At 39.6% G+C, this 24,684-nt stretch overlaps 1 protein-coding gene across 1 annotated transcript in view; it reads right to left on the bottom strand.

The window, feature by feature from the left end:
• Positions 1 to 24,684, bottom strand: part of LOC127060961 (F-BAR domain only protein 2-like) — a 259,614-nt gene that overhangs the window by 197,699 nt on the left and 37,231 nt on the right. The window contains exon 5 of the mRNA XM_050986304.1: positions 19,061 to 19,157. Within this exon, the coding sequence (XP_050842261.1) occupies positions 19,061 to 19,157 (97 nt within the window). The remainder of the gene's footprint in view (positions 1 to 19,060; positions 19,158 to 24,684) is intronic.

Here is a 24,684-nt window from a genome sequence, read left to right on the forward strand (position 1 = left end):
ATTCCATACTTATAGATCACACCACTATAGAAATGGGCAATCACTCAAACATGTGTTTGCAATTTTTCCAGAATTAGGGGATGCAACTTCAGCTTTTCAGCTCCTGTCACAACCCATTAATTACTACAATCTACCTACAGATCCTATGGAGATTTACTTCCCCCCCCACTGGAATGAACCTTACACTAGTGAAAAAATTACTGGAGCATGGCAACCCGTGCCAACTGCTGAAACATGTCTGAAACAATGGACACAGAGCCCTAATCACTGTTGGTCACTGTCGTTGCGAAGCGTCCCCGAACTGGTAATAATTAGCATAAACTCCATGATTCACAGAAGGCTGATCAATCTCATTATTATATTATATCATTATTAAGAAACCCATCGCTTTTATAGACAGTTACGATACACCTGGACCTAATTGGTCCTCCAATCCAAACACCATCACCATTGGCTAATTAAGAAACCACCCTTTGGTAAATAAATCTCCATAACACATTCCACATGTTCACAACAACAGGTGCAGCAAGTTAAGATAAGAATTTTTTATTATTGTTTTCTCTGATCTTTTCACAGCCTTTTCAGGCGATGCCTGGGAAAGTTGTGTGCTGTTCTCTGTAGCCAGAGAGCTGCTACTACACATCACAATACAGAAGTGATACACCATGTCTTGGAAAGAGTGATGAGAGATGGAGAACATCACAAGTGGAACATTTTGTTCAGGTGTTCACCAACCACAACAGGAATTCTAGATCTAATGTTGCACTCTATTGTAATCTTGCTGAATTTTGGACATATTATGCTCATTGTTGAATATTGTCCTATACATTAGTGTAGATACTGGCTAGACAGGTAACACTGTCACACAGACCTCCTTGCATTTATAATATTGTTCCATCATGTTCAAAGAAGTAAAAAAAAAAGTACATAACTCGATAAAAAATGTCCCTGAATTTATAATTGGAAGAAAATTAAGTCTCTGTTTATAGGCAAAGAGGCAAGAGGTGACCATACCATTACTTTGTGGGACAAGAGAACTTGACTTTAGTCACAGGGTAGCTTATGGTGGTGCATCCTCCCCCCCCTCCCCGCCATGATGTGAGAAATGCTCATTAGGCCTCAGCCTTGATAAACAGGACCTGTGCTCAACTCCTCTTGAGCTTATCAGAAACACTGTCTGCTCCCAGGAACTAGTGCTGGCTAATGGGCTTCTGGGGTTTTCTTAATGAACAGCCTTGGAAACTTTTTTGCCTGAATAACAACCCAAGTGGAACGATATTTTTGTTCTCACACTTTCAAAGAAAGTTTGACTTAAAGTGCGGCCAGGATGAAACATTGCTATGACCAAAGCCCACTCTCTTACAACCCTATAAACAGCAGTCCAAAGTATGACCTTTTGAGCTCTCCTGGCCTGCAGCAGCTGCAACCAGCAACCTCCCTGAGTGGGACCTCTGAGAGCTAGTGGACTCTTAAGTTAGCTATACTCGGAGGATCGCCGAACTTTGATGAATCCTGGGCTGATACAGAATCACAGAACACAGAATCACAGAATGAACTAGGTGGGAAAAGACCTTTGAGATCATCAAGTCCAACCTATGACCTAACACCTCCTCATCAACTAAACTATGGCACTGAGTGCCATCTCCAGTCTTTTTTGTAACACGTCCAGGGACAGTGACTTCACCACCTCCCTGGGCAGATGATTCCAGTGCCCAATCACTCTTTCAGTGAAGAATTTTTCCTGACGTCTAACCTAAGCTTCCCCTGATGCAGCTTAAGACTGTGTCCTCTCATTCTGTCAGTGGTTGCCTGGGAGAAGAGACTGACCCCCACCTGACTACAACCTCCTTTCAGGTAGTTATAGAGAGTGATAAGGCCTCCCTCAACCCTACTCCCATTGAGAAGTCAGTATTTCGCTACCTTTGAGAGATATTTTTCACAGGTACCTTGTACAGACTCTTTATATCTGTGTGCATGTAAGTGTGGATATGCTATAGCAAATGTGGGAGAAACACTGCTCTCTGAAATTGAGTACTTAAGATTTGTAAGTTAGGCCTGTAAATAAGGTACTGTTGCAGTATAGTAAATCCTATATGAATCCTCTGGTAAATTGTTTAACTTAAGTTATAAGTCAAGTACTGTTAAGTTTAAATGCTGTTAAGTGCTTTTGGACTGTTAGGCTGTATTTCTTTTATCCTTACCCTTTCTATCCTTTTGTGTCTCTCACACACACCCACACCCCTCCACATAGATATTTTTGTTTGGATTTATTGACTCTGAATTTTTTGCTTGTTGCTTTTCCTGGGGGTGCCATAACCATCTAGTAAGTAGCAGAGTGAACCTTGCCAATGAACTTTGTTGTGCTGTCGCTTTTATATTTAATCTGTTTTTACTGATACCTTTGCCAGTGATTCTTTAAGTGATTTTTAAACACTCATTCATGACACCTGGGCCGCTGCAATCAAAGCAGCTTGGTCAACAGGTCAAGGGAGGGGATTCTGCCCCTCTACTCTGCTCTGATGAGACCCTACCTGAGCACTGCATCCAGCTCTGGGGTCCCCAGCACAAGAAAAACACGGATCTGTTGGAGCAAGTCCAGAGGAGGCCACAAAGATGATCAGAGGGCTGGAGCTCCTCTGCTATGAAAACAGACTGAGAGAGTTGGGGCTGTTCAACCTGGAGAAGAGAAGGCTTTGAGGAGACCTTCTATCACCTTCTAGTACCTAAAGGGACTACAAGAGAGCTGGACAGGGACATTTCACAAAGGCCTGTAGGTACAGGACAAGGGGAAATGGCTTCAAACTGCCAGAGGGCAGGTTTAGATTAGATATTAGGAAGAAATTCTTTACTGTGAGGGTGGGTGGTGAGGCCCTGGCATGGGTTGCCCAGAGAAGCTGTGGATGCCCCATTCCTGGAAGTGTTCAAGGCCAGGCAGGATAGGGCTTGGAGCAACCTTGTCTAGTGGAAGGTCTTTTTGTCCATTAGCAGGGAGTTGGAACTAGATGATGTTTTAAGTTCCTTCAAACCCAAACCACTTTTAGGACTCTATGAGATTGTGTTGTTAAAATCCCATGAATCATTTAATATCAAAGATAATTAATTCTAAGAATTTGAAATTTTAAGTACATTACCCCTATAAAACATTAACAAATAGGGTTTGACCTTTTCTTAGGAGTGGAAATCTACAGTTTTTATATTAACATTTCCTACACTGTTATTTTTTATCTCTTACCAGGTCTTTCCTTGCCAGTTCCTTTTGACTCAGAAAATTTCTGTATTAAACTCCTAACTGTAGTATTTTTCATATTATCAATAAACTCTTCATGTACCTGTCAGAAAAAAAAAAAAAAAAAGACAACACACTCCACAAAATGTATTTTTAAACCAGTAATTGAAAGAAAGTAATTATCTTTAAAATGTGTTTTTTTCTAGAGGTAGGGTTCAAAATACTTGCCTTTAAAATATATTACAGGGCTTCTAAATATTTGCAGGCATTTTACCAAGGTAATCCCTTCTTTGCTTTAGTATTAGCAAAGGTATTTAAGATACAGATGCAAATGAGGAATGAAAGAATACAGCTTGATGATGCATTTAAGATTTACTTCCATTTCTTCTATCTAAACCACTTTTTAAATCCATAATTTTCTGAATTTGTCTGCAACATCTCCCACTACAATGTCTCTTAAGCCAGCAGCACTTAAGGGTGTAAACTATTACCACTGTATTCTCACAATTCCCACCTGCTTGAGTAAAGGCATTACCCTTGTAATGGTTTTTAGTCTGACAAAGGAACAACCACATGGTTAATAAGATTTTCCAGCAAGGCAGTATGTATATGTTTTAGAAATAAATAGCATCTCCCTTGCAACTACCATTCATTAGCAGAAAACCTCAAAGCCAAGGAAAACAGTGACTTAAATTAGGTGTATACAAATAAACCTACATTTCAGAACATCAAAAATTAAGGACTACTTATAAATATTATTAATTAAACCAACTTGCATCTAGAGAAAAGACACTATAAAAGCTTCTTTCAGTACTGTTACTGAAGGTCTTTTGCTCATAAAAATGAAAGCATATAAAAACTGGAAGTTTTCAGAATGATATAATTTCAAGTTTTAGTTAAAGAAAAGCACAAGTATCCTGAAATGTGTAAAATGGGTGCTAATTAATATCTAGGGAAAAGAATTCAAAATTGTCAATCGATATATTCTTTTTAGTTTACACAAAATGTAACAATTATTCAGCCTTATTCTGTAAAATTTGTGATGCTGAACTTATAACTACACCAGGAATCAATAGAAGATTCGGGTTATGTTGAATTTAGATATTAAAAAGATTTGCAATACAATGAACAAAATTAGAGGATGACTCATTTAATAAAAAATTTCAGAGAAGCTTGAATAACAAAAGAAAATACACATATAGAAACATCACAAAAGACCAAACCAAAAATTTAGTAGATGTTTCAATCTCCTTCAAACATCTCATAAACAAGCTCAATACTTGCATTATGTTTGATATCTGTCGTAAAAAGAACCATATCTGCTTCAAAGTCTTTTGAATGCTGTAGATCATTTTGTCTATCTCCTACTCATACTGGTTTTATAATCTACAATATTTTGAAAGATATGATCCTGTAATTACCACAAACACAGTAAGAAATGTTCCATTTAAGAGTTAAGAAATATATGTAGCATGATCCAAACAAATGATAATATAAAAATTACCTCTCCTATTTGCAAATGAATTTCTTTTATACTATTTGACAATGATTCTATAATCTCTTTCATATGAAGAAGGTGTGTTTCTTCAATGTCTTGAAATTTCTGTAAACCAATACAAACAATTATTCATAATGAAAATAATTACTGAAAAACGAAACCTTAAATTTTAATAAATATAATAAACAGAAAACCTTTTTTTTCCCAGATTTTGATCACAGTAATGACAATGTTTAAGAAAATAAGGTGCAGAATTCTTAGTTATGAAATAATATACTTTATAATAACCTTTTAGAGGCATTATCCAACTTTTCTATCTACTCTTTAAACCTTCACTAATCTTGATTTTTTTTTAGTCTGACTTATTTCTACCAAAAGAAAATAGGATTGAAGGATGTTAATAAAAAAACAACATAACTTTTCTTATCTGAAGAGTTTAGTTTATTTATCTAACTCCAGAAATCCTATTTCTGAATCTGTTTTGCAACTCCTCATCACCCTCTTTTCATGCTCACAATATACACATGCTTTATGTTTCTTCAGTTAAATTTATATCCTTTGCTTCTTTAAGTGTAATTCATTTGTTTGATCTTTAAACTCACTGTATAAAAGCTTTGCAGTTTGTCTGGAATTCAGGATCACAGAATATTCTGAGTTGGAAAGGACGCACAAGGATTATGAAGTCCTACTCTGAAGTGAACAGCGCATACAGGGATCAAACCTTCAACCTTGGTGTTATTAACACCATGCTCTAACCAACTGAACAAATAAATCTGCCCTCCTGTTTGACCTTACCCAGGCTTTCACCTGACACTCATTTTAAAATAATTTCCAATGCCTCTAATGACCCTTTCCTAGCCAAAGATCAGAACTAAAAAGGTCATACTTCCCAACAGTAAACCATAATTATCTTGAAATCCGTGTTTTACTCCAGCTCTCTCCTAGTTATCTTCCTACTTCTGTAACTGTCCAAACTTTGGAGCATCACTTAATCTTCTCTCCAGCTTTTCCAGGGTTTTCGCGAATCCGGCAGGAAAAGACAAGGACAAAAGGGGGGAAGCAGTATATAAAGGGGTGTACAAGAACCAATCAGGGGAAACTGAGGAGGGGAATTCAACATGACTGACACCGGTGGCAACAAGTGATACACGAACAAAGGAGGGGCTCGGGGCACCTGCCCAATCACCCCCTGAGGAAGGGAGAAGTTTCTGGAAGGATGGGGGGGGTTTCAGGAGATGAACGGGGCTCTGGAGGAGGGGAAAATATAACGGAAAGGGGCAGTTGCTAGGGGAACGGGGGTGGAGACAAGGGCTTGGCAGCGAGCCCAGACAGGGAGGACACCATTCGAGGGAAAGGGGGAACCAGGACTGAACCATCAAACTGGGTATAGGGTTGTAATAGGGGGAAGCATCACAAAACAATACAAAACGGGGGAGATAACTCAATTGGGAACTGAACACACACCACAACAACTCAGACTTTGAAATTACAAATGTCACAGTGTAGAGACAAATTTAGGAGAAAATGCTCTGGAATGAGCATTTCCTCTAAAGAAAAAGGGCTTCAGCAATCTTTTTTTCTGTCAGTGAGAAAAATGAATACCAGTGGGTGAAAGTGAAAAAAAAACCCAACTATTTATTAACAAAGTGCCTGCACAGCACAGGAAAAAAAAAAGAATAAATGCTAGATATTGAACTGTGAGAACCTCACCCTTCCCCCCCCCCCCAATCACACAGCAGAACAAAAAAAACAAAATGCCAGGGGAAGAAACAAATTGACTGGTTGTGTGGCAGGGGGAACAAAATGGTGCCCAGCTTTTGTCACAGGGAAGGAAAAAAGTTCACGCAGCAGCTTGGGAAAAACAGATGGAAACCTGCTGAACCTCTGGCATTGGTCTTCTCCTCACAGCAGATGAAGCTGGTGGATTTTGGTGTCCCTTCTCTTGTTGGTTCAGCTTTGGCCAAGGTCTGGGGCCGAGCAAAGCGGCTCCCATGGTCCTGGCTGATCGTCTCCTGTGGATTATCTGATCTTGGACCAAAACCAAGATGAACAGTTCAAGAAAAAACAAAAACCTCTGAAGGATTTCTGTCACAGGCCAGGGAAAGGGAAAAAAACCTTCTTGCCTAAGCTAACAAAAGTCCAATCTAGCTAAGCAACAAAGCAATGCCAGTCTTCACCACACCCAAGCACTCCTAGGAGTGAGGCTTTGAACAAAGCCCGCACAAGAGCCTCAAGGCTCTTGCCCCTCCCCCGGAACCACCTCAAAACTACAGCAGCCATTTCTGGGCATAGAGCAAATGATAAGGGAATAGAGTATCATCATAAAATCACCCCAAGACAACAAATTAGTGAAATGTGCCAGGAAACCTCTTTTAAATGGCCACAGATCCTTCCTCTGTCTCTTTGGCCCATCAGAATTCAGTCAGGGTCAAAATCTAAACTACACTCCTATGAATTGCAGTATGGATGGCCCTATCAAACACCATCAATTCCCAGAGAAATGCATTCAAAGGGAGAAACATTTAAATCTATACTTGATTTCTTTAGGAAAGATTCTTGCTGGACTCCATTGGTTTATAACCCTATTGGGACCAGTTGCTTTAGATACACCTGTTCACCCATACCGACCTGGGGGTTTTGTTTATGTAAAGACTTGGAACTCTGATCCCTTGAAGAAAAAGTGGAAATGACTTTTCCAAGTCCTCCTGGTAACCTACACTGCATTCAGGATGGAAGGAATTGAACCCTGGGCTCATCACATGCAAGTAAAACCAGCAACCACACAAAAAACACAGTAGAAACAAGACTGACTAACAAAGTGGAATTTTTTAATATATAAATACTATTTTTTTAGATTTAGGATATGATTTTCTATTTGATCTAGATGAAAATGATAAATAATTGCATATTCATAATAATAATAGAAACAATGTTGTTAATCTCTGGGAAGAGAAATGTGGTTTTAAAGTTAGTGCAAGATTTTGGCAGATTACAGAATGTAACTTCTATAAGAGCTTGCTTGCCAACACCGACCTCTGCAGGAAATCCAGTTCTGTGGGGAGCTTTAGTCAGAAATTTGACAGAAAACTGGGAACACATGTGGGAAGGAAATAGTATCCATGCCAATTGGACAGGGATGGGAGAAGAATGTTCCTTACAATGAGCACATAAGAACAATACCATTGAGAATTGTAATATCTCAAAACCAGATCTGAAAACAACTTCAGGAATTATCTATCAGCAGACAGATTGCACTAATACCACTTGGGGAAGTGAAATACCAGAAATATGGAATAGCTCTCAGACAGTATGGTGGGATTATATCCAGCCAGTTGAGTGGTGTCTGGACTGGAAAAGGAGTCCAGGCCTCCAAGAGGACCCCTTACAGGTCTGTATAAAACATCCTGATTTAATAGGATCAAGGCAAAAGGATCCAAGGACAAAGGAAAAGTGGTATTGCACTCAAATATCCATTTGCACTAGTAGGAATCCTGAGGTACAGCAGCTCATGACTTTGGCCCAGGCTTTAAGGTTGGGATGTGTTTGTAGAAATTATTCTACCTTTCTTAATGACATCTGGTCTTATCTAACAATGAGACTTGGAGAAGGATAGACTGTCAGCAGGACAAGGTAAAATCATCAGGACCCACAGTATGGGTAGGAAGTAATGGAATTTGGACCATACATTTGCCCTTAGGAGAATCAAAGGTACAACAGACACAAGGAGCATTAATATCATGTCCCTTATGGAAGGAGTCACCATTGGGAACCCAACTATGGGGAAAAGTTAAATGTGATAAAATTTACAAACATCCCAGTATGGCAGCTACAGTGGGATAGATTTAAGAATCCATCTTTACTTCTCAAATATCTACCTTTAGGAACAGACCAGCCATACACAATTTGACTCTGCAAATGGAAACTTTAGCAAATGCAACTCAATTGGGGTTTACTGAAATAAACAAACAATTGCAAGCCATGACTAAAATGACCTTACAAAATAGATTGGCTGAAGACCTATTGCTGTTTCATGAACATGGAGTATGTGGTTACCTGAATTTAAACAACAAGACTTGTGTGCACATTCCAAATGTGACTGCTAAATTGGATGATCAGATAGAGAGGATAAAATCGGATGCTGCATCCAGCACAGAATAAAGGGCAGGATTAGAAAGTAACTGGTTAAATAAAATATTTAAAGGACTTGTGTTTTCTCTGAGTAGTTGGTTGGCCTCACTTTTGCAAAGTATAATTGTGATCATAGTAATAATTGTGATTATGATACATGCTTTAGGATGCAAAAACATTATTGCTAATGCAATGCGAGGAACTTCAATTATGTTAGTAAAAAAGCAAAGTGAGGCATATGAAGGCTTGAAAAGAAGACAAGCTTCACAAGCCTCAAAGGGTGAGAATGTTGCCCTATGAAAAATTGTCTGCACCTGGTAAGCTAACACAATGCTTATGCTTCAAAGCTCAGTGGCCCAAGGAACTTCACAATGCCCATTGTGTAAGAAGAACTGGAAAGCAACCAGCCCCAGTTTCTGCCAACTTTACCAGTTCACCAAGCAGTCAGCTATAACTTTGGGGTCCCCGACCACTAGGGCCCACCAAAGAGACTCCCAGGACAGAAGAATGCATGCGGGCAGTGAAAATATGTTAATGATTTTGGGGAAATTATTACCATATATATGTTTATTCTGGGACAATAAATGAATATGTATGTAAAATACAGTATATAAACGGGAAGTTACCTGTACTCAGCATACATGGTATTTCAGAGGAGATATCCCCTCATGCATCCATATGAATAAAGAATTACTGCTTCTTAATGCTAGATTGGTGTTAAGGAGTTTTTTTATTTTTACCAAATTTTTGGGAACAGTTCCTCCAGACACTTGAAAAGAAATAGAACAAATACAGATGACCCAATCAAAGAAAGAATTATAACAGTTAATGGGAACTTTAGGCTGTGGGAGGAAACATGTACCTGGATTTTCTATTATTGCTTGCCCTCTGTATTCACTTTTATGAAAAGGAAAACAGTGAGAATGAAATTCAGAACATGAGGAGGCAGTCAAAATCCTAATACTGGAATTAAAAACATATCAATCACTGGGACCAGTACACCCCCATGATCCTATTATAGCAGAATGGGGTTTTTATGGAGCATGGTACTTCCTGTAACCTGTTTCAAACTGGCCCTGATGGACCAAAAAGACATTTAGTATTTAGTTTGATTGCATTTAAAGAGACAGAATAGAGATATTCTGAATGGGACAAGGGACTTATATCTTTAAGCAGTGAAAAAAGCTGAGAAGACACATCAGGAACAGCCGATACAAACCAGAGGACCATTAAATTTACTGGAATCTATTTTAAAAGGGGTATGCTCCCTGTCTTGGTTTGAAAAGACAGGAGTCTGCTAAGGAAGGCAGGAGCCTCCCCTGAAATGGAGAATGCAAACCCTCCCCACCCCTCCGAATTGCTATGAATTTTAAATTAAGGGGCTCTCAGGCAAAAAAATATGGGAGCAGGAAATAACAGTTCTTTAATAGGGAAGGGGAAAAAAATAAAAGGATAGAATAAAACAATGCAATACGCTTTAACAACACTGACAGAGTCAGAACTCAACCTGACCCCGTGTTGGTCAGGGTGTTGGTAGCAGTCCAGTTGGAAAAGTGGCTGCAGTCCTCCTGAAGGGTCAGGCGTGGTTCTGTTGGAGCAGGGGTCCTGTAGAAAAGGGTGTAGTCTTCCTCCGAAGATCCAGTGGAAGTAGAAAAAGCTGATGCTCCTCTGGGAAATCCAGTGGGAAGCCATGCTGGTGTTTCAGAACATCTGGATTATATCTCGGTAGGAATGCTTGGCTCCTCCCTCTGCGCGGAGCATCTCACAATGGGATGTTATAGTTCTTATCAGTCATGCAGTGACATTCAATAGCTTGTTATCAGCAGATGTCCCCTCTCGAGGGAGGAGTGATTGTGATCACTCAGAGAGAGAGATAAGGAAAATTGCCCACTTGACAAAAGACAACTGCCATACAGATGGTAATAGAATACATCTTGCCTTTTAATCTGCAACACAACCCCAGGAGTTGCACAAAAATCTAGTCAGGAAATGGTACGCCTATGTAACGGCAGTTGCAGAAAGAATGAAATTAACAGAAGGACCTACTAAATTTTCTAAGTTATTAATTACTATAAATGCAGATCCATTGCAACATTACAACAACCTTTAAATCCTCATCAATTTTAGATGCGCCTCCCCTTGCTGAGGGGATGCCAACAGAAGATATTTGGTTCACTGTTGCCTCAGCAAAAAGGGTAAATGGTCAATGGCAATACAAGGCGGTTGCATCAACCATCCACGCAAACAAACAGAAGGTGAAGGTAGTACACAAGTAGGAGAGTTAAGTGCAGTTGTTTGAGCAGCTCAGAATGGAGCAAAAATAATCTCTGTGGACTCCTGTGCTGTTTGGGCCGGTGCTACCCAGTGGCTCTGTCTATGGGAATCACTAAATGGGGAAGTTAATAGACCTCCCCTTTGGAGATCTTAAGATTGGCAATTACTATTAAATATAGCCAGAAAAACATAATTCAGAATAGGATGGTGTCCTGGTTTAGCGTTAAAGCCCATGTCAAGGATAACAAACCAGCTACAAACTTGAATAGAAAGTTGCAGGAATTTACTAAAATCAAGGAAATAAAGATAGAAGACTCCTCGAATCAGAAATGGTATGGATTGGGAGAATGGTTACATCAGAAATTGTCACACTGATACAGAAGCACTTTATTTTGTTGCACAAAGCAAAGGTTGGCCCCTGCTGGGGTTGTTTTGCTTTTGTTTTGGTTTTTTTTTCCCCTGTTCTTTCCTTATCACCTGTGGAATCTCTTCCCATTGAGATGGTAATAGCAACTGATGGCTAAGTGCTTGAGACGGGCAGGTTCCAGCTATTTACCGTGGCGTTTTGGGACATTCTCCTTCACTGCCCCAGGATTTCTGCTCACTCCTGCCTTTCTGGCCCACTGCTTACAAGAGTCCTGCTGAGGGCACCAGGATCGGCTGCAACGGGGGTTTGTGAAGCAAAGCCTCTTTTCCATTCCTTCCCATCTCGGATAAAGTCACCATTACCACGTGCTCCATGAGCCAGCGCCGGAGCGCCCCCTGCAGCCATGTGGGGATCACCACACCAACCCTGTCCACTGGGAGCCTGCCAGTGCCCCTGCTGGCTGTGACCGTAAGTACACCTAAGGGGAAAGTGCCACAGCCAAAAAGGCTGTCACTGGGTTCCGGGTTGTTTGTTGTTAATGCCATAGTTGTTGTTTGTTTGCTTTATTATACATACTAGTAAAGAACTGTTATTCCTATTCCCATATCTTTGTGTAAGAACCCCTTAGTTTCAAAATTCTAATAATTCAGAGGGAGCTGGTTTACATTCTCCATTTCAAAGGAAGCTTTTCTGCCTTCCCTAAGAAACACCTGTCTTATAAACTAGGACAGCCCCATAACAGGAAAACCTATGGAACTATTCTTACAGAATGCACTCAGTGTAGATTAAAATTACAATTAGATCACCCTGCTAAAGCACCACCCCTACATATCAGTAAAAGCAAAGCTTTATGGTTTACATGGCAAACTGACTACATCGGACCACTCAGACCCTCTGCAGGATACTGATACATCCTCACAGGTGTGGAAGTAGTCTCGGGCCTACTCATGGCAGCTAAATGCCAAAAGACAGAAAAGGCCAATGGTCAGATGGGACTGTCATCTTGGTTCTCAAGTCTACCTACTCCTGATACCATCCAAAGTGATAATGGCTCACATTTCTCCTATAAGGAGGTACAGCAATGGGCCAAACAGGAAGGAATTCAATGGGTATTTCGCACCCCATATTATCCCCAGTCAAATGGAATCATAGAAAGAGCTAATGGCCTATTGAGAAAGAGCTTTAAACCACAAATGAGTGGATGGGATGCTGGAGTTCCCAGAATACTTCAGCAACTAAATAATCAGTATGGATCTACAGGGAGCCCTGTGAGCCAAGCATTCTTTGTAAAACCCAAATAAAGTGCCCTACCTTTCATCAAAGGGGAACATCTGACAGCAGTACAACCAGGACAACCTGTTATGGTAAAATTACCGCAAACTGAAACTGTGCCTATGACCCTGACCCTCATGGCCCACTTGCAAGAGAAGCTACTGACAACAGTGGTACAAAACATAGAATTAGTGCACTGTGGACTTTTCCTTCCTTTAAATGGGGTAACCTGTCGGGGAAAATCCTGCCAAGACTTGCTTTATTTCACTTTTTCAAAAAATAATACAGGGTATGATGCCAGCACGTCTCCTCTGAAGATCAAAGGACTGCTTATTCTTCTCACAGAAGAAATCAGCATCAGAATGAACCAGGCTGAGCACGTACATCACCAAGCCATCTCACGGGATAGAGACCCTCACTTTTCCTATCTGTAATGGTCACTATAGTAACAGTTGTAGCCATACTTGAGCCTGAATGCATTTCAATGACAATCACTAATGAAACAAGCTATAATTGTACAAATTTAGGAGCTCCATCTAATAACATGAATTTGGCAGAGGGAAATTTCACTATAATTTATGAAACACAACCTCCAACCACTGAAGGGGAAATTTACTTACTCGGTTTCCAATATACCTTCTTCGAGAAACAGAACAGATGTTACATGACCAGTGGCTGCTCTGTGAGCATTACATTAAAACAAAATATGGAAAGGGAAGTAGTAGCATGTGAAAATAAAACGTATCCACAGCTGTAACTGGGCTAATGTATATTGGCACGACAAAAACTAATTTAACTCTCACAATGCATGCCACTACCTCCCAGGCTCCTGATAAGATTGATGAAACCTTATCTCCACAAATTTCAAAAATTGAACCCTATGCCATCAAAAATTCAGGTCAGCAAGTGTTCTTTAAACCTTCATGGTTGTCAGAGACTGAAATGGTTCATGCCTTAAACATTGTAATGAAGGAGTCTTGCCTATTATAGCAAAAAACTGTATAAAGAAGCTACAGCCACAGAAGCCCACCCCTGTTAGACTTTGGACCTGATTAGCATAAGAGATTTGATAATCAGGATGCCTTGTCAAGAAAAAACAGCTTTGAAGATTGAATCAAGCCTATCTGAAGATTAAATCAGTCTGACTGACCAAAAAGAAAATTACATCAACTTCTGCAAGCAAGAGATATTGCAAAATGTATAAGTTTGTTTATGTGGTGATTAATCCAATCATTGCAGTTAAAACTTACTAGCCTTCCTAGAATAGTATATAAGCATATGTAGTCCACAATAAATTCGGATTCTGACCACCAAAACTCAGTCTCCCTGCCTCTCTCCATTGCGGATACACCCCCTCCTTGAAGATGTCTGACTGGAACTTTGGACTGTGAGTTAAGGGGCCTAGATAAGATAAAGGGGACACTACTGTTCAATCATCTCGGGTCTAGGGAGAAACAAACAAGACTGACTGAAAGGAATGCATCCACAAGAAAGTCAAAGGCAGCAGAGAATCATCCCTGGCTGAGTTTGGGGTGGGGGAGACCACAGCCCACAAAGGCCAGGTTTACACAGACTCCCCCCCAATCGAGGGCAGGGGGGAGGAGGTGTCAGGTGTGCGGCATAACCTCTGGTCAGAGGCACCAAACACCCATCCTCCCTTACACAAATCAGCCCAGCTGTGAAACCCCCAACCCTACAGGCTGCATCCATGGGACATTCACATGAGAGGCAGCTGATGGGGTGTCATAATCCATCAAAGAGCCCCCAAAGTGCTCCCAAAACTTATTCCTGAGGCCTTGGACCACAGCATTGCACGTGACGCAAAGCGATGCAACAGATTCAGTCTGCTGCAAGAGACTGTGTCAAACTGCTCTCCCCCCTCCCCCTGCCCCAGGGAAGGTACCTGGGCTTTCCCACCTGGCCTGAGCATATATTAATCCATTGGATTCTATGTTTTTCGGGGGACCTTCACCACCAAGAAGACAAGCTGGAGAGGATCAATGGAGCATCATTGGGATCCACGGAGTAGTGATATTTTCTTTAATCTGTCTCTGTCCCCCTGCCTCTTTTCTACTTCTTTCTCTTCCTTTTTTTTCTTTTTCTCGCTCTCTCATATTTACTGTTAAATAAAACCTATACTATTGACTTTGGTATATGGTCTTATTTGCACCTTAATTCAAGCAGAGACATTTCTAATAACTTTTAAACTGGACCATAACAATGGTCCATCAAACAAGTGGAATTATCAATGCAGATCAATCTCTGCAATCAAACCTGCCTGCTCACTATTCCTGTCTACATCCTATGCAGGGTGGTTGGCATGGTTGCATGGACGCACCTTCACCTCTCCAAAATGATCAAGACTCAGTAACAAGTGACCTATACCGATTAAAACATCCATTACAATCTTCCTTATTGGCATTAGGACCTAATCAATGGCTCATCAGATATATTACCTCACTTGGAAAGAACTGATGAAAAGGATCACCAGCTGATAGTGAATGCTCTCAGTGCAGCCCAAACCAATACTTCTTATGCTCTCAACTGCATTCAAGCTCAATTGTGGATACAATTTACTGCAGCAGCAATTATAAGGGAGGGCTATGAAGGTGCACTGCCCACTGAAATTCATAAGATAATCTGGGACAATACAAAAAAAATTGAAGGAGAATTTTAATCCTGGTGGCATCTAGTTACCATCACCTATGACCCTACCAACAGTAAAGCCACGGCTTTTGTTTTAACAATATGCAGTGCTTTGGTATACCCTATATACCCAATAGCTGCACTGGCCTTAAATCACCATGGAACTATACTCTATCCAATACAACATAGAGTATGGCCCCCAAAAAATGGGAACAAGTGGCAAACTGTCAACGTTGATGCATGTGTTGAGCAAGAACAGGGATTTATTTGTGAAAGTAACACAATTAAGACCCAAGATATTTTTCTTGACACTGAACAAAATGTTTGTCATTTTGAAATACACCCTGATGAAATCCTTGAAACTGTGTAAGTGTACGTTGGAAAAGGCTGTGTTTGTATGAGAACTATTTGTGATTCCATACTTATAGATCACACCACTATAGAAATGGGCAATCACTCAAACATGTGTTTGCAATTTTTCCAGAATTAGGGGATGCAACTTCAGCTTTTCAGCTCCTGTCACAACCCATTAATTACTACAATCTACCTACAGATCCTATGGAGATTTACTTCCCCCCCCACTGGAATGAACCTTACACTAGTGAAAAAATTACTGGAGCATGGCAACCCGTGCCAACTGCTGAAACATGTCTGAAACAATGGACACAGAGCCCTAATCACTGTTGGTCACTGTCGTTGCGAAGCGTCCCCGAACTGGTAATAATTAGCATAAACTCCATGATTCACAGAAGGCTGATCAATCTCATTATTATATTATATCATTATTAAGAAACCCATCGCTTTTATAGACAGTTACGATACACCTGGACCTAATTGGTCCTCCAATCCAAACACCATCACCATTGGCTAATTAAGAAACCACCCTTTGGTAAATAAATCTCCATAACACATTCCACATGTTCACAACAACAGGTGCAGCAAGTTAAGATAAGAATTTTTTATTATTGTTTTCTCTGATCTTTTCACAGCCTTTTTCAGGCGATGCCTGGGAAAGTTGTGTGCTGTTCTCTGTAGCCAGAGAGCTGCTACTACACATCACAATACAGAAGTGATACACCATGTCTTGGAAAGAGTGATGAGAGATGGAGAACATCACAAGTGGAACATTTTGTTCAGGTGTTCACCAACCACAACAGGAATTCTAGATCTAATGTTGCACTCTATTGTAATCTTGCTGAATTTTGGACATATTATGCTCATTGTTGAATATTGTCCTATACATTAGTGTAGATACTGGCTAGACAGGTAACACTGTCACACAGACCTCCTTGCATTTATAATATTGTTCCATCATGTTCAAAGAAGTAAAAAAAAAAGTACATAACTCGATAAAAAATGTCCCTGAATTTATAATTGGAAGAAAATTAAGTCTCTGTTTATAGGCAAAGAGGCAAGAGGTGACCATACCATTACTTTGTGGGACAAGAGAACTTGACTTTAGTCACAGGGTAGCTTATGGTGGTGCATCCTCCCCCCCCTCCCCGCCATGATGTGAGAAATGCTCATTAGGCCTCAGCCTTGATAAACAGGACCTGTGCTCAACTCCTCTTGAGCTTATCAGAAACACTGTCTGCTCCCAGGAACTAGTGCTGGCTAATGGGCTTCTGGGGTTTTCTTAATGAACAGCCTTGGAAACTTTTTTGCCTGAATAACAACCCAAGTGGAACGATATTTTTGTTCTCACACTTTCAAAGAAAGTTTGACTTAAAGTGCGGCCAGGATGAAACATTGCTATGACCAAAGCCCACTCTCTTACAACCCTATAAACAGCAGTCCAAAGTATGACCTTTTGAGCTCTCCTGGCCTGCAGCAGCTGCAACCAGCAACCTCCCTGAGTGGGACCTCTGAGAGCTAGTGGACTCTTAAGTTAGCTATACTCGGAGGATCGCCGAACTTTGATGAATCCTGGGCTGATACAGAATCACAGAACACAGAATCACAGAATGAACTAGGTGGGAAAAGACCTTTGAGATCATCAAGTCCAACCTATGACCTAACACCTCCTCATCAACTAAACTATGGCACTGAGTGCCATCTCCAGTCTTTTTTTGTAACACGTCCAGGGACAGTGACTTCACCACCTCCCTGGGCAGATGATTCCAGTGCCCAATCACTCTTTCAGTGAAGAATTTTTTCCTGACGTCTAACCTAAGCTTCCCCTGATGCAGCTTAAGACTGTGTCCTCTCATTCTGTCAGTGGTTGCCTGGGAGAAGAGACTGACCCCCACCTGACTACAACCTCCTTTCAGGTAGTTATAGAGAGTGATAAGGCCTCCCTCAACCCTACTCCCATTGAGAAGTCAGTATTTCGCTACCTTTGAGAGATATTTTTCACAGGTACCTTGTACAGACTCTTTATATCTGTGTGCATGTAAGTGTGGATATGCTATAGCAAATGTGGGAGAAACACTGCTCTCTGAAATTGAGTACTTAAGATTTGTAAGTTAGGCCTGTAAATAAGGTACTGTTGCAGTATAGTAAATCCTATATGAATCCTCTGGTAAATTGTTTAACTTAAGTTATAAGTCAAGTACTGTTAAGTTTAAATGCTGTTAAGTGCTTTTGGACTGTTAGGCTGTATTTCTTTTTATCCTTACCCTTTCTATCCTTTTGTGTCTCTCACACACACCCACACCCCTCCACATAGATATTTTTGTTTGGATTTATTGACTCTGAATTTTTTGCTTGTTGCTTTTCCTGGGGGTGCCATAACCATCTAGTAAGTAGCAGAGTGAACCTTGCCAATGAACTTTGTTGTGCTGTCGCTTTTATATTTAATCTGTTTTTACTGATACCTTTGCCAGTGATTCTTTAAGTGATTTTTAAACACTCATTCATGACACCTGGGCCGCTGCAATCAAAGCAGCTTGGTCAACAGGTCAAGGGAGGGGATTCTGCCCCTCTACTCTGCTCTGATGAGACCCTACCTGAGCACTGCATCCAGCTCTGGGGTCCCCAGCACAAGAAAAACACGGATCTGTTGGAGCAAGTCCAGAGGAGGCCACAAAGATGATCAGAGGGCTGGAGCTCCTCTGCTATGAAAACAGACTGAGAGAGTTGGGGCTGTTCAACCTGGAGAAGAGAAGGCTTTGAGGAGACCTTCTATCACCTTCTAGTACCTAAAGGGACTACAAGAGAGCTGGACAGGGACATTTCACAAAGGCCTGTAGGTACAGGACAAGGGGAAATGGCTTCAAACTGCCAGAGGGCAGGTTTAGATTAGATATTAGGAAGAAATTCTTTACTGTGAGGGTGGGTGGTGAGGCCCTGGCATGGGTTGCCCAGAGAAGCTGTGGATGCCCCATTCCTGGAAGTGTTCAAGGCCAGGCAGGATAGGGCTTGGAGCAACCTTGTCTAGTGGAAGGTCTTTTTGTCCATTAGCAGGGAGTTGGAACTAGATGATGTTTTAAGTTCCTTCAAACCCAAACCACTTTTAGGACTCTATGAGATTGTGTTGTTAAAATCCCATGAATCATTTAATATCAAAGATAATTAATTCTAAGAATTTGAAATTTTAAGTACATTACCCCTATAAAACATTAACAAATAGGGTTTGACCTTTTCTTAGGAGTGGAAATCTACAGTTTTTATATTAACATTTCCTACACTGTTATTTTTTATCTCTTACCAGGTCTTTCCTTGCCAGTTCCTTTTGACTCAGAAAATTTCTGTATTAAACTCCTAACTGTAGTATTTTTCATATTATCAATAAACTCTTCATGTACCTGTCAGAAAAAAAAAAAAAAAAAGACAACACACTCCACAAAATGTATTTTTAAACCAGTAATTGAAAGAAAGTAATTATCTTTAAAATGTGTTTTTTTCTAGAGGTAGGGTTCAAAATACTTGCCTTTAAAATATATTACAGGGCTTCTAAATATTTGCAGGCATTTTACCAAGGTAATCCCTTCTTTGCTTTAGTATTAGCAAAGGTATTTAAGATACAGATGCAAATGAGGAATGAAAGAATACAGCTTGATGATGCATTTAAGATTTACTTCCATTTCTTCTATCTAAACCACTTTTTAAATCCATAATTTTCTGAATTTGTCTGCAACATCTCCCACTACAATGTCTCTTAAGCCAGCAGCACTTAAGGGTGTAAACTATTACCACTGTATTCTCACAATTCCCACCTGCTTGAGTAAAGGCATTACCCTTGTAATGGTTTTTAGTCTGACAAAGGAACAACCACATGGTTAATAAGATTTTCCAGCAAGGCAGTATGTATATGTTTTAGAAATAAATAGCATCTCCCTTGCAACTACCATTCATTAGCAGAAAACCTCAAAGCCAAGGAAAACAGTGACTTAAATTAGGTGTATACAAATAAACCTACATTTCAGAACATCAAAAATTAAGGACTACTTATAAATATTATTAATTAAACCAACTTGCATCTAGAGAAAAGACACTATAAAAGCTTCTTTCAGTACTGTTACTGAAGGTCTTTTGCTCATAAAAATGAAAGCATATAAAAACTGGAAGTTTTCAGAATGATATAATTTCAAGTTTTAGTTAAAGAAAAGCACAAGTATCCTGAAATGTGTAAAATGGGTGCTAATTAATATCTAGGGAAAAGAATTCAAAATTGTCAATCGATATATTCTTTTTAGTTTACACAAAATGTAACAATTATTCAGCCTTATTCTGTAAAATTTGTGATGCTGAACTTATAACTACACCAGGAATCAATAGAAGATTCGGGTTATGTTGAATTTAGATATTAAAAAGATTTGCAATACAATGAACAAAATTAGAGGATGACTCATTTAATAAAAAATTTCAGAGAAGCTTGAATAACAAAAGAAAATACACATATAGAAACATCACAAAAGACCAAACCAAAAATTTAGTAGATGTTTCAATCTCCTTCAAACATCTCATAAACAAGCTCAATACTTGCATTATGTTTGATATCTGTCGTAAAAAGAACCATATCTGCTTCAAAGTCTTTTGAATGCTGTAGATCATTTTGTCTATCTCCTACTCATACTGGTTTTATAATCTACAATATTTTGAAAGATATGATCCTGTAATTACCACAAACACAGTAAGAAATGTTCCATTTAAGAGTTAAGAAATATATGTAGCATGATCCAAACAAATGATAATATAAAAATTACCTCTCCTATTTGCAAATGAATTTCTTTTATACTATTTGACAATGATTCTATAATCTCTTTCATATGAAGAAGGTGTGTTTCTTCAATGTCTTGAAATTTCTGTAAACCAATACAAACAATTATTCATAATGAAAATAATTACTGAAAAACGAAACCTTAAATTTTAATAAATATAATAAACAGAAAACCTTTTTTTTCCCAGATTTTGATCACAGTAATGACAATGTTTAAGAAAATAAGGTGCAGAATTCTTAGTTATGAAATAATATACTTTATAATAACCTTTTAGAGGCATTATCCAACTTTTCTATCTACTCTTTAAACCTTCACTAATCTTGATTTTTTTTTAGTCTGACTTATTTCTACCAAAAGAAAATAGGATTGAAGGATGTTAATAAAAAAACAACATAACTTTTCTTATCTGAAGAGTTTAGTTTATTTATCTAACTCCAGAAATCCTATTTCTGAATCTGTTTTGCAACTCCTCATCACCCTCTTTTCATGCTCACAATATACACATGCTTTATGTTTCTTCAGTTAAATTTATATCCTTTGCTTCTTTAAGTGTAATTCATTTGTTTGATCTTTAAACTCACTGTATAAAAGCTTTGCAGTTTGTCTGGAATTCAGGATCACAGAATATTCTGAGTTGGAAAGGACGCACAAGGATTATGAAGTCCTACTCTGAAGTGAACAGCGCATACAGGGATCAAACCTTCAACCTTGGTGTTATTAACACCATGCTCTAACCAACTGAACAAATAAATCTGCCCTCCTGTTTGACCTTACCCAGGCTTTCACCTGACACTCATTTTAAAATAATTTCCAATGCCTCTAATGACCCTTTCCTAGCCAAAGATCAGAACTAAAAAGGTCATACTTCCCAACAGTAAACCATAATTATCTTGAAATCCGTGTTTTACTCCAGCTCTCTCCTAGTTATCTTCCTACTTCTGTAACTGTCCAAACTTTGGAGCATCACTTAATCTTCTCTCCAGCTTTTCCAGGGTTTTCTGAAGATCATCTCTTCACATTTCATACCTCCTGGTACTCTTGATTCACAAACAAGTACCACTTCATACAGACAAATCAAATCTCTCTTCTAAGCTCTCAGTCTTTCTTTCTTTTGTCATACTTATATGCCTCTCTCTAGCTATCAATCAAGCAGATAATTTTTTTTTCCACAAGTGTTCATCCTCTGTAGCCTATTCTAGGATGTTATTTATTTTACTGACTGCTTGATTACATAGGCTATATTATTTTACTTTCAAAGCTATCTATGGCCCATCTCTATAATATCTACTCTCAACCACTATCAGGGTGTCAACATCTGTACACAATGTGATGTTCCAGCCTATTTTCACTACTGTCCTGATTTCGTCTGGGATAAGAGGTCATTTCTTCTCAGTAGCTGGTACAGTGTGGAAACCCAGAGTACCAGGAATATTTCTCTGCTGCTCTGGGGTGCCCTGACCCCCAGGGGAGCACTGACTTTGACCCTCATTCATGGAGAAAGTTTCCTAGACTTCAAGATATACCAGAATCCACAAAAGTGTGAAATAGATTATAGAGAGTAGTTTAGGTGTATCACTTGGTGAGAAATTTAGGTTTTGGGATTTTTAGTATGTTGTGGATAGAAGCAAGATGGAGGGCACAGGGTGTCGTCCTGAGTTTCTTCTTCATGCTTCTTCTTCCTTCTTCTTCATGGGTTTGGCTGGCATTTTGTAATTGGACAGAAAAGTCCTCATTGCGGGCTTTTAGGGATCAGTTATTGGGTTAAAAGGGAAAAAAAATCTCCGTGTCAGTTCTTAATTGGATAGTTTAGTCTTAAAAGACCTTGTAACAAGAGACTGTTAGCCATTTTGTGCCTTCTAATGAAAAGCTGCCGAACTCATGGTTGTGAGACTGTTTTACTGATAAGAAAACACCTGAGTCCGAACATGAACTACCATCTCAAGTGCCTTCAATCCAGACCCAGAGAAACCAACAGTACAGTTCCATGTTTTGGATTCAGTATGAGAATAATGCTGATAATACACTGACATTTTGGTTGTTGCTGAGCAGTGCTTACCCTGAGACAAGGGCTTTTCAGTGTCTCATGCTCTGCCAGTGAGGAGCTGCACAAGAAGCTGGGAGGGAGCACAGCCAGGACAGCTGACTCGAACTGGCCAAAGGGATATAACAATAATAGCATGGTATGGAATATTTTACTTTTTTCAATTATTAAACAGTTCTTATCTCAACATATGTTTTTTACCTTTTTTCCAATTCTCCTCACCATTCCACCAGGGAGGGAGGAGAGAGCGAGTAGCTGCATGGTGCTTAGTTGCCAACTGGAGTTAAAACACAACTACCTAATTTCTACCTAAACTCAAAGTCAACTTTTGAGATTATGCCAATGCCACTTCCTTCGTGTTTGGTTTGAGGTCTCCATAAAACTCTGCAAAACATTCTCCTTTAAACTCTTCTCCATAGCGTATATCAAAACAGCCAGCCATTCAGAGATTTTTTTTTTGTCTTTTGCCGTCTTGGCCTTGCACAGGAGATAACACAAAGAGGTCTGATCAAAGACTAAAGCTATCTAGGTACTATAATACAACCAGCTATAATAATTACCCAAATTGCTTACTTTCACTTTTGAAAGATCAGTCCATTTTGAAGAGATGTACTGAAACAAATCTGTAATGTTAATGACCCAATAAATACAAGTCAATTCATAGCATTTTAAGCTACAATAAAAATGAAAAATCATCCATATGTTCTTTATTCAACTTATCATGTACAGCAAAAGCAAGTATTATTCCTTTTTACAAATACGTACATTTTCCTGTAGGTTTTAAAATGTGAAGAATCATTAGTAATTTTTAAACTTTATTTATATAAAAACTGCTCAACAGCAGTTATCTAGTCAACTGCACTCAGTTCTAATTAAGACAGGACTTTCAAAGAATAACTTAGCAATTCCAGTTATTTCATTCCAATAACTGACTGCACTGTGTTTATAAAAAAAGCTTCTAAAAAGGTGCAATAACTGACAAATGAGATGTTTTCATAGCAAGTGCACAGCAATTGTATAATGCAACTATAGTTTTATTCAGAAAAACTTTCAACATGAAGAATTTCTGCCAAATCCAATATCTAAACCAGAAAGTGAATTATATTTTCTTATGTCTTTGTCATGGTTTGACGCTGGTGCGATGCCAGTGCCCCCATGAAAATATATTTTCCCTAGTGTCTGCTGTGAGATGTGACCCAAAATAGAGCAAAGCAGGCTCCAGCTTAGGAATAAAAGGAAAAAAAACTTTATTAACGTACAGTATATAAAAGAAACACACAGAACTCAGAATGAAAACCCTCCAAACATTCCTCCTCCTCCCCCCCACCACATTTCCAATACATCACAGTAAGACAAAACCTTGGATTCTCAATTCTGTTACCACCCTTTAGATCACTAACTCTCAGTCCATCACCGCCCTTGAGATAATTAATTCTCAGTTCATCAAGGAGAGAGGAGTCCCTCTTGTACCATAGGCTTCCCCAGGAAACACAGTTGAAACCTCTTGTGTTTCCATGTCACACGTGGCAGCGCCCGGAGAACATTTGCCATCGTGGCCTCTTCCTTCCATGCCCAGTGCTCCCACTGCTGCGCATGGACCAGAGCTGCTTCTAGGGTTTTCCTTTTAAGGATGCTTTGCCCAGTTCCAAAAAGAGCACAGTCTCTCACTTTCGGGACACCTGTCCATCCCCCCCCCCCCACACACAAATTTCACCCCCTGGGGCCGAGGGGTCTCGAGAACAGAGATCTACTCCTTCACTGAAAATTGAGGGCACCGCCACCCTCCTCACCCGTTGTCTCTGTTCACACACTTCTTCACATAACAACACCGCACTCTCTTGGCTCCAAGCCATTGCCTCCCCCTAAATGCAGTCTCTGTGTCACAGGAAAAATGGTTCTGTCCATGGCTATACAAGAAAAGTCCAGCCAAAGGCCACTCCATCATCTCCTCCCACCTAGGATTCTTCTCAACTTATCTCAGACATCTTTCACTTGCACAAACGTGCATCACACTTGCCCATTTCCTGCTATTCCACCTCTATCTCTCTTCTCATTCAGCTCCAGGAGGAT

This window comes from Serinus canaria, chromosome W (assembly GCF_022539315.1).
Source record: "Serinus canaria isolate serCan28SL12 chromosome W, serCan2020, whole genome shotgun sequence".
Taxonomy (NCBI): domain Eukaryota; kingdom Metazoa; phylum Chordata; class Aves; order Passeriformes; family Fringillidae; genus Serinus; species Serinus canaria.